This window comes from Takifugu flavidus, chromosome 15, assembly GCF_003711565.1.
Source record: "Takifugu flavidus isolate HTHZ2018 chromosome 15, ASM371156v2, whole genome shotgun sequence".
Taxonomy (NCBI): domain Eukaryota; kingdom Metazoa; phylum Chordata; class Actinopteri; order Tetraodontiformes; family Tetraodontidae; genus Takifugu; species Takifugu flavidus.
The window spans coordinates 6548408-6562579 of NC_079534.1; the positions used below are offsets into that span (position 1 = coordinate 6548408).

Consider the following 14172-nt stretch of genomic DNA (forward strand, 5'->3'; position numbering starts at 1 on the left):
CACGATTTCAGCTGTTAACGCAAAACTTTAAACTTTCTAAAAGTGGACACCCACAAGTTTTTGCAGCAAAAACAATTGGAAGCGACAATACAAAACATTCTTTATTTCAGCAAGTCAGAGACGGGTTAAGCCACTGAACAGTGGAGGGGTTACCAGTAACGCAAATAGCAACATCATCATTTTAAACAAGACTTTTTTTCCCATCGTGAAAGTCAGATCCAATTCCAACAAGGCTACCTGGGCTTCAAAATCTGATCATACACCCCTCCCCCAGCCACCATCAGTGCACGTGCAATCACAACATTAAAAACACTGGTATGTATATCCATTGTGGTGCTTTCCAGGGATGGCTTCAACACAACACCAACATTTACTTTCTAAACGAATAAAAATTACTTTGCACAAGTTCATGCATGGTGGCGAGAGGTTTCGCAAGGCTAAAGTTAGAAAATCAGGATATATGGATAAACATGACAGCAGTACGTCACCCTCTGAAATTGCAAAAATGCAAAACACTTCAAATCTGTAATATACAGTATAAAATTTCGTTCCCACAACTTCTCAATTCTCGAGGGGTGTGGAATGTTTGGCACACTGTAACTGCTTTCCAAATGACACAGACCTTCATCTAACAGTTTTATTTCAAAAGATAAATATAAACAGATAAGAACTAAGCGGTCGGTGTTCCCGATGAAATCGTGGCGCGATCACGCAAACGTGCTAGCCTTCAAAACCGTGATACTCCTGAGCAACAAGGTCATTCCAGCTGCACTGTTGGATGTGGAGAACAAGCCTGTGTGAGTCAAGCCGGAAAACAAAAAATACTATCAGTGAGAAACTGAGCACCAAACGTGTTCATACAACGCTCATCACAGTTAATAGATATTCATTTTTATACTGACGACAACTAACAAACACAATTTGGCGAGTAGAGATCTCCAATGATATTTCATCCATATCTCAACAAGTGAACGCAGGCCAGTTTGATTGAAACCTGTGCACTAGTATCTGTCCATTGTGCAGAACCGATGAATGACACCTCAGTATCTCTACTGGCTCATCTCCTTATCGCCCCGCTCACAGAGTTAGATTTCTTTCACTTTGCCCAGCAACACTTTGCCGTTGGCGTGGTGGTGTGCGTTCCCGTTCTCCAGGTGCTTCCCATTGGCCACCACGCCGATGTGCTCGCCGGGTGAGCCGTTTTGCTTGGCCCGCTCCGCCATGGCCGGGAGCCGCTTGCCCTTGACGTAGGCCTGTATCCAAAAGTTGGAGAAGAGGAGGAAGAAGAAGACGCCGTATATCCAAACGAGGTGGATCCAGAGGGGAACCTGGTAGTCACACTTTTCCATGAAGTAGTACTGGCTGATGTGAATGGAGACTACAACAAACTGCATCTGACGTGAGAGCAAAGTGATAGCATGTTAGAAAAATATGGAGAGAAAAAAAAAGGATTATCATAGTAAATAGGGACCCACAAGCTGGATGGCGGTCATATACTTCTTCCACCAGAGGTATTTCTGGAAACGAGGCCCCGCAGCAGAGAGTCCATAGTAGAAATACATGATGACATGCACAATCGCATTAATCATGGCGTGGAGGCAGCCCATTCCACCAGCTGGAAAAAGAGGAAGAAACATTGTTTTGGTAAAACAATGTCATTTCTTGTCTCTCATGGTCAGTGGAGCAAGTTTTTTTATTTAATTTCTGCAAGCAAACCAAGTTGACCTTTTCAAATCCTTACCTGGAGTCAAGGTGATGCCCCACCACCAGGTCCAGGGCATGAACGAGTGATGGAACACATGCAGAAATGTTATCTGGCTTTGTTTTTTCCTCAGCACGAAGAATACCTGTCACAGAAGCAAAAACCCGGTTTCAATTACTAGGTACCCAAACCCCACAGGAAAGGGATTATGTTTTAGAGATTAAAACCAGCACCCACCGTGTCAAGAAGCTCGATGTATTTCGAAAAATAAAACCACCAACTGGCTCGAATCATCTAAAGAAGAAGCAGAGGTGTGGTCAAATATGTGGGGCAGCTCTGTTTTCAAACCGAGGTGATTTTTTTTCCCCCCAGTTTGTCAGGCTGAGAAAGTGAGATGTAAGGAATAAAGCCAGAGCTTTTCAACTCAGGTCAATTTTGGAGAGTAGAGTTGCTCACCCGGAGAGCTTGAGGACTGCTGGAGTAGTCGATGAGGTCGCATCGCCACGTATAGGTTGTGGCCCAGCCCGACATCATGAACTAAAAAGGTGGAAAACACAACATCGGTTAGCATGTTAAAGCATCAGTGTCATAGGAACACAAAGAAGCACGTTTCCACACACTCCTTCATCGTCTGTACCTCATACACGATGTAGCCATTCAATAAAACCATGCTGAGGTTGTAAACAATCATGGGTGATTTTAAACCAAAGGGCTTCCGGTTCGCCATGAGGCGAGGCCCCACGGACACCGCAAAGACAACATAGGCCAGGAGGATAGCGGTCATCTCCACCGGGCTCTGCATCAGGGGGTAGTCTCTGACCCGCGCATCTGGCGACCAAAAAAAAAAAAAAACGCATCATGACTGCCCCGCTAAGTCTTTTTATGGTTTTGTTCTGAGCCAAAGAAGACACACAAACACACGCTTACCTGTCCTCGATTTGAAATAGTCGTAGAACTTTAAAATGCTTGATAGAGCTTCTCGCAGCATGGTGGCTGCTGGTGTCTCCTCTCTTTAAAAGCCCCTTTGAAAAAACAGATTGAAAATGGGGAAAGGTGGATGAAACAGGGATGAAAGTGAGGTTTACATCAGGTCAGTGAAACACAAAACAAAAAGTCCACCTGATCTCCCGCTGCCTGAACAAACAGGAGACAGCTGCACGGCCTCATTAAACATGCCCGAGTACCCGTGTGTAAACAATTAGGGAAAGAACTGTAAAATGACCCTTTTTAAAAAATAAATAAAAGTATCCTAAAGTTATCTTTACATTTGTGAGTGTGGATGGAAACGGGCTTAAGCATTGTGAAACCCCAGAGTGCTTCTGCCAATCGAACACAATGAAAAATCGTCACTCTAACTAACAGAGCAAGTCAAACAGGTGAGACAAAGAACTTGGCCTGGTCAGCCAGGCTACGCAATGGTGACTCACTGGGATGAAGACTAAAGCAGCTTTTAATATTACAGCATGCCATTTCAAAGAGATGGAAGGGTTCAAGTGTGAGAAAATGTCAAGGAAAACATTTTTAACACACAATACCACTCACCTGCTGAGCACAAGTCCTCAGTTGTTCCTCCTGATTGTAAGGAAAAAGAAAATCCTGCTCCACAGCCAGGACAGAGAGTCAATCCAAAAGATCCAGCAGGTCAGAGGCCCCCGGTGAGAGTGATCAACTCAGATGCATGCGTGGGGAAACCTCTGTGGAAGGGTTAGTCTCCTCAAATGCCTGTGGTTACTGTTTGATATCCAGCAACAGGAAACCTTGAGGGAGCCGAGCCAGCGAGTGGGAGCATGAGAGAGGCGTCAGGACTTAAAATGACAGTTTAAGTCCGGGACCTGGGCTCTCTCACTCAATTTAAACCCCAGAGTGCTACTACAGCCCTAGCTGGTTTCAGAACCACACCCTGTTTCAGTGCTGCGGCTCCGCCTCCACACCATCGCAGCTCTGCTTGTGATTGGGTCATTCCGTCAATGGTGGTGTTGAGGACGGGGTCAGGCTGTTGCAGGCCTGGGCTGACTGGCCCCATTGTTGACTAATGCAAAGCATGAGCATCGGAGGATAAGACATCTTAAATAATCACACATTTGGTGCAGATTGAAATAGTGATTTCCTCCAATAATATGCAACTAGTCATAGAATACAATTTTTTTTTCATACCGGTTGAGAATAATGCACTTTGAGTGCTATTTAGGTTAAAGGTAAAGGTTAAAATAATGGATTTGCACATGACATCACAGCTTTCCTGGCCCATCCTTCCCTGCGGTGTGGAGGACTAGGCTGGGTTCATCAGTTATGACAATTCCACCTGCGCCTCTGGTTTTACCTGTTTCCCAATGCTGGGCGTGAAGCCTCGATGAAACTCGCGGCTTACCTTTCCTCTCGTACTCCATTTTGGCACGCAAGGAATCCACAAGTGACGCAGCGGATGGCAGAACCTGGAACAATCGCCATGTGTTTACATGATGGATTCGCACATGGTGCCTCCGTGTGGGAACGCAGACGCCAGACCATGTCGACGTTAAATCACTGAATACAGCCAAGAGTCCACATGGTGCGACATGCAAATGCGACCTGTTGAACAGTTGTTAGAATGCAAGAGGAATACAGAAGCAATGCCATTTTCCCAAGGACCAAACCGTTAACAAAACTTTAACAACATTCTAAGGCAAACCTGATGCAGAAGCAGATGCCTTTGTTGCATCTCTGCATTTTAATGCGCATTCCTGTTACATCATCTTGTTTTAAAGGTGTGTCTGTTGCCTCAGTTTGCTCGAGGTTACCAAAATCTTTCATGAAGGAGAAACTGAGTTCAAGAGTGTCAAACATAGCTAGAGGGCTCTGGATAATACCTGCAGTCTGGCTTTTACTTGCTGGTAAAATGGTAAATTGAGTTTACAATGATGTAGCTTGTGGGCTAACAGAGTCAGCTGTTACCCAATGTGGCCATATTACTACACGCTGCACCACACCAAGCTGTCCTGGGTCCTGTGACTGTCTTAAATCTAGGCTTTGTCTGGTAAATATTTTCGCTAACTAACAAACAACTCGGCATTGTCTCTGGAGAATAGTGGAAACACACCTAGATTATAGATAGACAGCTGGTCATTTTTTAGCTAGTCCAATTCCACTGGATGGAATACTTGAGGACGTGGGTGGACAAGCTCTGCCGAGGAGAAAACAAATGAATGGGGGACCAAATGGATGCATGCTTTTCGGAGTGGGAGTCTAGAAAACGCAGAGTTGCAAAACTGGAGCAATAAATTGAGGTTTTCTCTGCTTGCTGACAAGTACATTTTTGGAATCTGGCATTTTGTCAACCTTGAGTGCAGACTGACAGAACTAGATTGTTGAGTCAGGAGACGCATCACATTTACGAGTGTTTAACTCTTAATTCATTTCAGGACTACCTACTCAAGCCCCCAATGAATGAATACATTTACAAATGGAAATATCTAAAATGTACCGAGAACCTGACAAACATCCATGTTCTTTTTAAAGTAAGTAAATACTGGCCATAGCAATGGGTTTTTTCCAATAACAAGACCATTATTCACTAACAGGCATGCTAATTTCCAATAAACATCACCTACAATTGGAAGAATAAAGGAGTTGAGAGGTTTATAAAGTGATGTGACCGGTTTGAGTTTCACTCATTTAGAACTTTCTCAGATTTGATATTGTGTGTTTATTTAAAGAATACAGGCTAATGTTTAATTTTAACTGTGAACCAAAGAGCTTCATCTTTATTGTTAAAAATAATAAGCACTTATAAGTGACAGACTAATAACAGTAACAATTATGTTGCTACGAAAGCGAAGGTAAAAATGTCATAAATTCTATAGATTTGTATTGATGGAAATTATTTTCATTTTGTTATGTTTCTGGAGGACTGATCCTGTTTTTCTATTGAATAATAAAAATGGATTTATCTCACAGAAAATGAGAAACAGCGACTTATATAGGCAGCATGGGGTAATTACAAAAAACTTAAAACTGCAAAGCAGGTTTCTGTGTTTTCTGAATATACTGGTTTAACCATCCCAAAACTTAATTATGAGTTCAAACTGAATTCCATTTACTACACCACACTGACTCAGAATGACACAAATCTGGTTTATGAATCTTTGGTGGATCTTTCAAAAGATTCTAAAGTTACGGGCAAATAATCTTTAGCACAAGATAAAACAAGTATACAGGATAAGCTCTGCAGTCAGGGATAACCTGGCGGAAAAAACAGGATAATTCCAGTCTCCCTTTAATAAATGGGTGAAAATATTTAAATATTATACACCAAAATATAGTTACACATGAAGTGGACTAAACTCTATTTAAATCACTGATGACGTATAATATAATGACTGAATTATTCTAATTTAAAACTGAAATAATCTCATCTTGACAATATTTGCCCCAGTTCCACATTATCTATGTAGAACACATAAAACAGCCCTGGCCTCCATTTGTGTTGCTTCCACATAGACGATTTATGGTGTTTGCACAGCATAAAAATAATAAAGGATAGCGAAAAAATGCAGTTAGGCAAAAGTGCAGAGCTCCATAAACTCGCCTCAGTCTTTATCAGCTCTGAACGGGGATTACAAGTGTGACACTTTTGGCCTGGAACACTTACATAAAAGCTGACCTAAGGTCAGCGACGGAGGTGACACACCTGCGTCAGGGAAAGTCCGTAACAAAGACGCGAATCTGAAAATGTCCGAAACTCGGGCTCTCGCACTGTTGACATTTTTAAAATAGCCAGAAGAATGATTTCCCCGGGTGTTCCACCCTACGTCAGGTCGACGCTCCCCTGATTTGTGAATGGAAACACGGACGCGTTCGCGTCGCTTCCCTCTTTGCGCCGCGGTGAGGTGTCCGCGCTTCAGAGGCTGAGAGGAAGCCGCGAGACTCCACCTCCGGCCTGCCCTGCGCAACAAATTCAACGCATCCACTCGGCGCCAATGGGAAGGTGGAACAACAGGTAGGCGGCCTCTAAGTGCGTCTCTCGGTTCAGCTGGTGCCCTCAGAAGACACATTTGGGACGAGAGCTCCGCCGCGACGGGAAGGTGAGTTCCCACGGATCAACAGTTTCTCTCAAATTGGAGGTTCCGCGTCTCAATTAGAGGAGGTGCGAGGGGAGCAGCTCGGCGTGAACGCAACGTGTCAGGTGAGACTTAATGTTTGCGTGGAGTAAACTCATTTCATTCTTTGGAAATCAGATGGAGCCTTCCTTTTGTCCGAGCTGTGTAATTTATGTGGTATCAGCTCGGTGTTGTGTAATCCAAGATGTGTAGCAATGTCTTGACTATCCCACTGTGACTCAACAATAACACCTCCAACATATTATTATGTAAGTTTCACTTCATGCTGTCTGCTTGCTGGGAACCCACACTCCTCAGCAGCAACTTTTCGAACTCACTGAAGCCTTTTTATCTGGAAACGGCTCTCCTCGGTCCACAGATGCCCCACGGTGCTGCCCATTAAACCTAATTCCTCTGGGATAAAGAACGGACAGAGCTGATCCAAAGGTCAGCCGCTCCCTTGACCCAGATCCCCGTCCCCCCTCCTCCTCCTGCGAGGAGGACATGGAAGTCCTGCGTCGATCCTCCGTCTTTGCCGCGGAGGTCCTGGACGTCTTCGACCGCTCGCTCACCGAGAAGGAGCTGGTGTCCCATTCCAAGGCCTTGTGCCGGGACTACATTCTGTCCAGGCTCAACCAGAACGGGCTGGGGTGTTCCAAGGCCGAGCTCAACCTCTCGCCTTCCAGCGCGGCGCTTGCCGAGGCATCCATGGTTCTTCTCTGCCTGGGTAAGAGACGTCTTCAGGCCACATACCTGAATTTGCACGTGCCGAGACACGATTAGAATTGTCTGTACTTTGACCCGTATTCGTCTATGTAAGGGAGAACTCGAAGAACGTGATGCAACACGTGACTATTCCTCCACTTCTTTAAATTTTATCCGAGCTTATGGTTTCAGTTTTAGGTGAAATACCTAATTCCTAAAAACAATAGAGCGACGCAGGGATGTAAATAAAACCCTGCTGTTCGTGATGCACATCTCAGTCTGCAGGGCTGCTTTTTCTTTTTTTGCTGGTTAGAAACATAAGCAGGGACTGAGGCTTCTTGTGCTTTTGAAATGTCTGTAAAAACTAAACGCCAGACGGGGGGGTGGGAGGAAACCGGTCCTCTTGGGTGCCCAACAGATCAGGCTTCACAAAGGCAGCGATGGGTTCAGAGCCTTCAGATCGGAGTCAAAACCATAAATGCTCTGAGTTTTATAGAGAATCCAGTTTTACTAGCGCAGTCGAGCACTCTGCAGGCTGACGTGGATCTGCTAAACTCTGATAGTAGAAGGAAAAGCAAGCTGACAGCGTGATATCTGTTCTTGAGTCTAAAAGGAAGAGTCCACATTTAGAAGGCAGTAGGCTGAGGACAGATGACTCATCAGAGCCGGACTGGTTAATTGAAACAAACCAAACTGCAAAGACACTTTTATTCTCGCTGAAATGAATTTGTTTTAGCAAAGACATGCGTGAACAACGGTTCTCCGTTGTGTAATTCTCTGAATGAGCCTTTGTGCAAACATTTTCTTTGATGTTCTCTTCATTTGTTTGATTTGTCCCACCTTTTTTTCCTCTGTTGTTCTCACTTAGGCGACGAGCTTGAATCCATGCAGCCCAGCTTGTACAGGAACGTCGCACGGCAGCTCAACATATCTGTTGCCATGGAGAACATGGTTTCGGATGCCTTCATCGGCGTGGCAACTGAGATCCTCTCAACAGGTACACGCAGTTATCTCGGATGGGGATGAGCAATCGACATCAACCCTAAAAATTATTCACTCTGAGGATTCTTAATTAGCGGACATGCTAACGGTCCAGAGCCTAACAATGTTATTTTGAGCTGGAAAATTTGGGACCTTAAGAGCAGTTTACCCGAAACAAAAAGCAAATCCGCCACAAATCACATTTTTGTGTGGTCATAGCTGATTGTGATTCCTGGTGGCGTGAAGGCTTTTTTCTGTCACTGGTTCGGGCCCCCAAAACTAAAAATGCAATCAACATTTTCGCTGACGCTGCGTGTTTTACACAGACGAGTCTGATCAGGCCTGACCTGGTCAGGTCGCAGGCCTTCTGTGTATGTTAATGACAAAAACTCATCTAAACCTGTTCTTTATACCTGAGTATGAAGCCCTCTCAGACCGTGTGCTTTGAGTTATGCAGCTGTCGGGATTCTTTCCAGTTGTCTTGACAACAGTTGTGCCTTTTGCCTCGATTCTACATCTTGAAAACTAAAACCTCTCATGCAGATAAAATCTAGCCTCTAGGGTAGATTAGATGCTTTCAGCACCGTCCCCTTTTCATGCCTTCTGGCGAGGGCTCTGCTCCGCGTTGTCGTCACGGGGTTGCAGTTTCTGAACGTGGCGTGGGATTCCTCGTGAAGAATAACAAAATCGGGTGAACCCGGGCGGCCCTAGCCTCCTGCGATGGGTATAAATAGACGACGTATTCCTGGTTTATTTTTACTGCTGTCCCCAGTTTGTTTTATAATGACGTGGTTTGGGCTCAGCCATGTCTTGGAGTTTACCATGAATCAAGCGACCACAGAAAAGTATGTTTAGTGACTCCGCGTATCACGAGCGTCCATCTCCACTGCGGTCTCGCTAAAATCAACACTGCTCGCCTCTCCTCCATCTATCTTTTCCTGCCTCCCACTTGACTTCCTTCTCTTTCCGCCCTCCCCTCTCCTGGACTCATCCCTTTGCCATCTCTATTCTTGGCTTGCTCCTCAGCAGGAAGTGAGATGTGACGTACCCTGACAGCTTCCATGAATAGTTATCTCGTTTAAGCTTGCCCAGATCTCTTTCCCCTAATAGCCTCAGTCAGACACTGCAGGCCAGCTCTCGAGACGGGCCATGACATTAGAAGCCAGGCTAAAGAGGCTAATGCCATTAAGCCCTGCACTCCATCATTGACGGTTGTGACAACTCCCGCCCCCTGGAAACTTTATATAGAGATGGCCAGAGGTCCTTTATTATCTCTGGAATGTCTGGATAGAAATTGTGACACAACTTTTCAGCTTTTGAAGCCTCATTTACTATTTTATGGCAATACATGTTTGGATCTGTCACCAGTTGGCCATGTTTCTGTGAGTGCAAGGGTCACCACATAGCCTGCAGGTAAACGAAAACACACATTTGTACAAGAGAACAAAAAAGGGAGACCCAAACCGCGCAGGGACAAGGACAAGAAACATGCTAATTGCTAACATTCCTAGTAGGAGGTATTTACGTTCTCTGCATGACTTCTTTCACTCAGTCTGGATGGTTGATGAGTTTTTGGCTCTAATATGTGAATATTAATATTCAGTTGCTGAATAATTATTTATTTTTGTCTGTCAAAAATGGCCAACCATTTAACAGAAGGGCAATTGCTGTTGATCACCACTAGGGGGCTTCTCACTATTCCTTAGCAAACCAGAGGTTCCTGACCAAAATACAAGGTGCAAGCTGAAGCTTGGTGTTTTGTTCTTGCTCTAGGTATAACGTGGGGTAAGGTGGTCTCCATGTATGCAGTAGCCGGAGCCCTGGCAGTAGATTGCGTGCGACAAGGCCACGCGACCACGGTCCACATCTTAGTGGACAGTCTGGGCCAGTTTGTCCGCAAGTTTCTAGTTCCCTGGCTGAAGAGGAGAGGGGGATGGGTAAGTCATGACTCGTTACCAAAGCAACCTTTTCCGGCTTAAATGTACCATCATGAGTATGTTCATCTGCTTTAACGGTTTAGATCTCAAAGCAACACTTTTTTGTTGCTAGAGCAGTCTTTCTTATCTTGTTAATAAGACCCCAGTTCAGTTTCATAATCATTACTGTTATGTCAGCTCAACATCTGATATAATCGCTTTCTTAGAAAAACATTGTGGCTTCCTGCAGGCTGAGCTGGTAATAAGATGCTCAGTCACATGTGGCTCCACGGTTTGTTATTGTTTATGTAAAGTCACAGCAAAAATAGGCCTTGATAAACAGCTCGCCCGTGTTTTACCAGGCTAGTGTTCGCCTTCTGCTGAAAAAAAAGGCGGTATTTGCATCAGGCGGAGCTCGGAGCTCCCAGTGCTTGCTTATTTTTACAATATTTATCCTGTTTAATGCAAGATTTCCCATGTCAACAGGCAGATATCTCGAGGTGTGTGGTGAAAAAGGACCTGGCCCCCGAGCACCACTGGCTGTCGTCCTCCGTTGAATCTCTGAAGTACTTCCTCTCTACAGTTTACGTGTACATCATGAAGGAAGCGTGAACTTCTGAAAGGATTAAAAAAAGGTGCCAAGGCATCATCACCATCACTGGACGCATGAGCGGAACTCTCTCACCTTCTCATAATGGGGACAGTCTGTCGCTGAATGGCCATCAGCAAATGTTTCATCAGCACCGTGTCCGAGTCTGCGGTTACCCTTTAACCAAAGAGTAACCACGTTGATCATTGAGCATAAATGACACTGGAGGACATTTCTGTCACTCCACCTTTTTTTTTTTTATGGCATATGCTAGTGCATGAGCTCCTCCCTTCATTCCAAGGGTCAGATTCAGGTTGAATGTGGGCAAAAGGAGGCTTGGTTGGGTTGGAAAGTCCCACAGAGGTTGGGGCTGATCCCTTTACACCCGAACCAGACAGGAAACATGGTGGTTGATGGGGATTATTGCACTTTCATGTCAGGACCTGAACAGCAAAGAAGTGGCGCACACTTTGTTCAGATACTGTTGCACCAGTGTTGCTTTTAAACTGTAAATAGTCTATTTATGATTTTATTCTTTTTTTAATTAAGATTTAAAAATCCAAGCCGCTACAGTATAGACGGCCACTGTAGTCCTCGGTATGACCGGGTAGCGCGCTTGTTAGTCCTTTTCAGTGTTAATTTAATTTTTTTTTGAACATTTTTGTAAAAAGCCAGAATAAACTTCAGAAAGTTTTAAGCTGTGTATTTATTTACATTGTGATTTTTTTTTTATTTTTTTTATACACATAATGATGACAAAGTATTGTCCTCCAGTCTAAAAGCAAGAAGATTTAACTGGATTGAAAACATACATTTTGAACTCCTAGAAGGAGAAAGCACCCCAAGAAACATGAAATAGGTATTTAATGCAAATCAGGGGTTATGACTTTGAACTTTACACTTGATTATAAATGCCTTCAGAAGGACAGCAGTAGCTTTGTTAAATGTCATTAAAGTGCAATGATAGTTGAAGGACAGTTTACATTAAGTCATTGCTTCATAGCAACTTAACGTTAAATCCACTGAGATGAATTATGTCGTGTTTACCACAAAATTGGTAGGAAGAAGGTAAACAATATGACTAGAAATTAATCTTAAAATAGCCTGCAAAGTCAAATGTACATTTTTTGTTAAACCTTAAACCATTTATTTAAATGTAGTTCCAATTGCTCCAGGGTTTTGGGTCAAAATGCCCGACGGTAGACGATGTGCAAGTGCTGCGTCGGTGGCTTGTTGTCCGTTGCCATAGAAACTGTCTGCTCGAGCTTGCCATCTGGCCGCAGCTGGAAAACTCTGCAAATCTGAAAGGACAGGAGTGCCCACGCGGTCGTGGGTGCAAGGTAGCGACAACAGTAATGAAGTCGGGGTGAGACGAGGACGCTACCTGCTGCACGTGTGGCTCCTTTGCGAAAGAGGTTCTGGCTACAGCCTGGCTCTGCAGCTCCAGCCGCTGCGCCGTCAGCTCCCCCTCCTCGATCTCCACCAGGCCTGCACCAAAAGGAGCTGGTAATGTTACGCATCTTCACAGTATTTTAAAGCTTTTATGTTATATGCATGAATAAATTTGCATCCACTGTCACAATACTCACAAAACAGAGAAGAACAGATAAAATCAATGTTTCTGTGCACTGGATATTATGCCTTACAGCACCAGTGCACAAAAAGCACATTGTTCTGCTTTTAAAAATTGAACTAAAGTGGTTTATATTCATCCATGCCATTCACGTTGTTGGAAAGAGACCTAGCTCAAGTTTTCTAGAGATCTTTAGTACCATCGTCCGAGTTCCAGCTGCTGTACCTGAGTTCTGTGCTATGATGAATGCCACTCTGTTGGTTCCTGGCTGCATCCGAATGAAGCCACATTCCCTGTGCATCGGCTTCTTGGTTTCTGCATGAAAGGCATTGAACCTATAAAATACAGCAAGAGTGAAGAATTAGCAAATGGCATGACATCAAACAGTTTTCTACTTTGTTACTTCTCTGCATCTTTTTTCTCTAATCATATTTTTCCAAAAACTGTTAAATGTTATTGTAAGTGTAATGAAACTAGTGAAATGAGTAGCCACAAACACTACTTCAAGCCCTTTTCAACTGCTTACGTATTAGCTTACATAAAGTTGATGACTGGTTGACCCACATGGCTGAAGCTCAGTGTCTCCATATAGCGGAAAGGTTTTATGGATGGAAAACAGCCTTCTCCAGGTTCATCTGACTCCCAGGTACCAAGAAGCCATTCCAGAGGGAGAAGGCCCATGTTCAGCTCCACTAGTGGTCAAGCACAAATCTTCATAAATGAAAAGCAATCCAAAATAGTTGAATATCTAGTATGTACATGCAGCGAATTGTGGAAAGAAATAGCTAAATTAGGCTGATTGAACTAAGACATTTTTATATGATGTGAAATAAATGGTGAGATGAAATATTGATATCTACGCTGATTTTGTCTCAGTGCGCCAAGAGCACAATTGTATAATTAATGATACATTAGTACTTTATTACCTGTGTATATCTATTGCAATTTATTATCATAATCCATTTAATAATTTGATTCGAGGTTTTATTTAAAATTACATTGACCTTTCCGCACATTTTAAATGGGGAAGTGATTGCATGAACCAGTAGGGGGCAGTATCAACCTGCACAGTCCAAATTAACTGGAGAGGAAGAAGAGTTCGTTTTCCAGAGGAAGGTTATATTGTGCGAAAATGGGGGCAAATGTTGCTGCACACCGAACGCTGTATTCATTTCTACAGAGATTAGACGGGTCATAAATGAAGAAACATTATTTAACTAAACGAAAACGTCAAAACACGAAAAAAATGACCGGCGTCTATAATACGGTCCAGGAATCTCAATTAAAGTCGTCTTTGTTTCAGGTTAGATGTAATTTCAAGCGCATCGCTACAAATGTCCACATTTAGAATAACTATTTTAAGTAATATAGCTAAAATGACTTCGATTTATAGGGTGACATCCGTAGGGTGACATTTGGCGTCGGCATTAACATCTTTTCATACGCGCATTTAAAGTGTTAGAATTTGCCTACCTGTATGGTTTTCAGTGCTAGCCATGAATAAATTTATCTAAGATGAAAGAGCACAAATCTATAAAATCACCTAACGCCGATCGAAACACCAAATTAGGGCTGCACTTCGGTGTGACGCAGGGTAATTTATATAGAACTGTTGAATCATGGGAAGTGTA

The 14172-nt window shown here is 43.6% G+C and overlaps 3 protein-coding genes across 4 annotated transcripts; 1 reads left to right on the forward strand and 2 right to left on the reverse strand.

The window, feature by feature from the left end:
- Positions 1-83: 83 nt before the first annotated feature.
- elovl1a (ELOVL fatty acid elongase 1a) lies at positions 84-3568 on the reverse strand. The gene is made up of 8 exons (XM_057056050.1): positions 3245-3568; positions 2630-2724; positions 2340-2530; positions 2159-2239; positions 1940-1996; positions 1742-1847; positions 1476-1615; positions 84-1394 (listed from the first exon to the last, which is right to left on the reverse strand). Exons 2-8 carry the CDS (start codon positions 2688-2690, stop codon positions 1086-1088), a joined length of 945 nt encoding a protein of 314 aa, XP_056912030.1. The 5' UTR covers positions 2691-2724; positions 3245-3568; the 3' UTR covers positions 84-1085.
- A 3009-nt stretch (positions 3569-6577) lies between these two features.
- LOC130538452 (bcl-2-related ovarian killer protein homolog B-like) lies at positions 6578-11665 on the forward strand. Its single transcript, XM_057056051.1, has 5 exons — positions 6578-6863; positions 7157-7504; positions 8351-8479; positions 10237-10400; positions 10866-11665. Exons 2-5 carry the CDS (start codon positions 7282-7284, stop codon positions 10989-10991), a joined length of 642 nt encoding a protein of 213 aa, XP_056912031.1. The 5' UTR covers positions 6578-6863; positions 7157-7281; the 3' UTR covers positions 10992-11665.
- thap4 (THAP domain containing 4) lies at positions 11656-14153 on the reverse strand. 2 transcript variants are annotated; one of them, XM_057056052.1, is made up of 5 exons: positions 14015-14153; positions 13080-13233; positions 12767-12876; positions 12353-12456; positions 11656-12269 (listed from the first exon to the last, which is right to left on the reverse strand). In XM_057056052.1, exons 1-5 carry the CDS (start codon positions 14037-14039, stop codon positions 12153-12155), a joined length of 510 nt encoding a protein of 169 aa, XP_056912032.1. In that variant the 5' UTR covers positions 14040-14153; the 3' UTR covers positions 11656-12152. The 2 variants fall into 2 exon arrangements, with proteins under 2 accessions (XP_056912032.1, XP_056912033.1); XM_057056053.1 differs by having other exon boundaries at positions 13080-13252; positions 14015-14134.
- Between the last annotated feature and the right edge of the window lie 19 nt (positions 14154-14172).

Excerpts from the sequence above, each read along its gene's own strand:
- elovl1a (XM_057056050.1), bottom strand. The coding sequence starts at position 2,690 with ATGCTGCGAGAAGCTCTATCAAGCATTTTAAAGTTCTACGACTATTTC. Across the intron at positions 1,848-1,939 it reads ACATCGAGCTTCTTGACACG|GTATTCTTCGTGCTGAGGAA; the intron begins GTGGGTGCTGGT and ends CTTCTGTGACAG. Across the intron at positions 1,616-1,741 it reads GGGCATCACCTTGACTCCAG|CTGGTGGAATGGGCTGCCTC; the intron begins GTAAGGATTTGA and ends CTCTTTTTCCAG.
- LOC130538452 (XM_057056051.1), top strand. The coding sequence starts at position 7,282 with ATGGAAGTCCTGCGTCGATCCTCCGTCTTTGCCGCGGAGGTCCTGGAC. Across the intron at positions 7,505-8,350 it reads CATGGTTCTTCTCTGCCTGG|GCGACGAGCTTGAATCCATG; the intron begins GTAAGAGACGTC and ends GTTCTCACTTAG. Across the intron at positions 8,480-10,236 it reads AACTGAGATCCTCTCAACAG|GTATAACGTGGGGTAAGGTG; the intron begins GTACACGCAGTT and ends TTCTTGCTCTAG.
- thap4 (XM_057056052.1), bottom strand. The coding sequence starts at position 14,039 with ATGGCTAGCACTGAAAACCATACAG. Across the intron at positions 12,457-12,766 it reads CATCATAGCACAGAACTCAG|GCCTGGTGGAGATCGAGGAG; the intron begins GTACAGCAGCTG and ends CTTTTGGTGCAG. Across the intron at positions 12,270-12,352 it reads AGGAGCCACACGTGCAGCAG|ATTTGCAGAGTTTTCCAGCT; the intron begins GTAGCGTCCTCG and ends CTGTCCTTTCAG.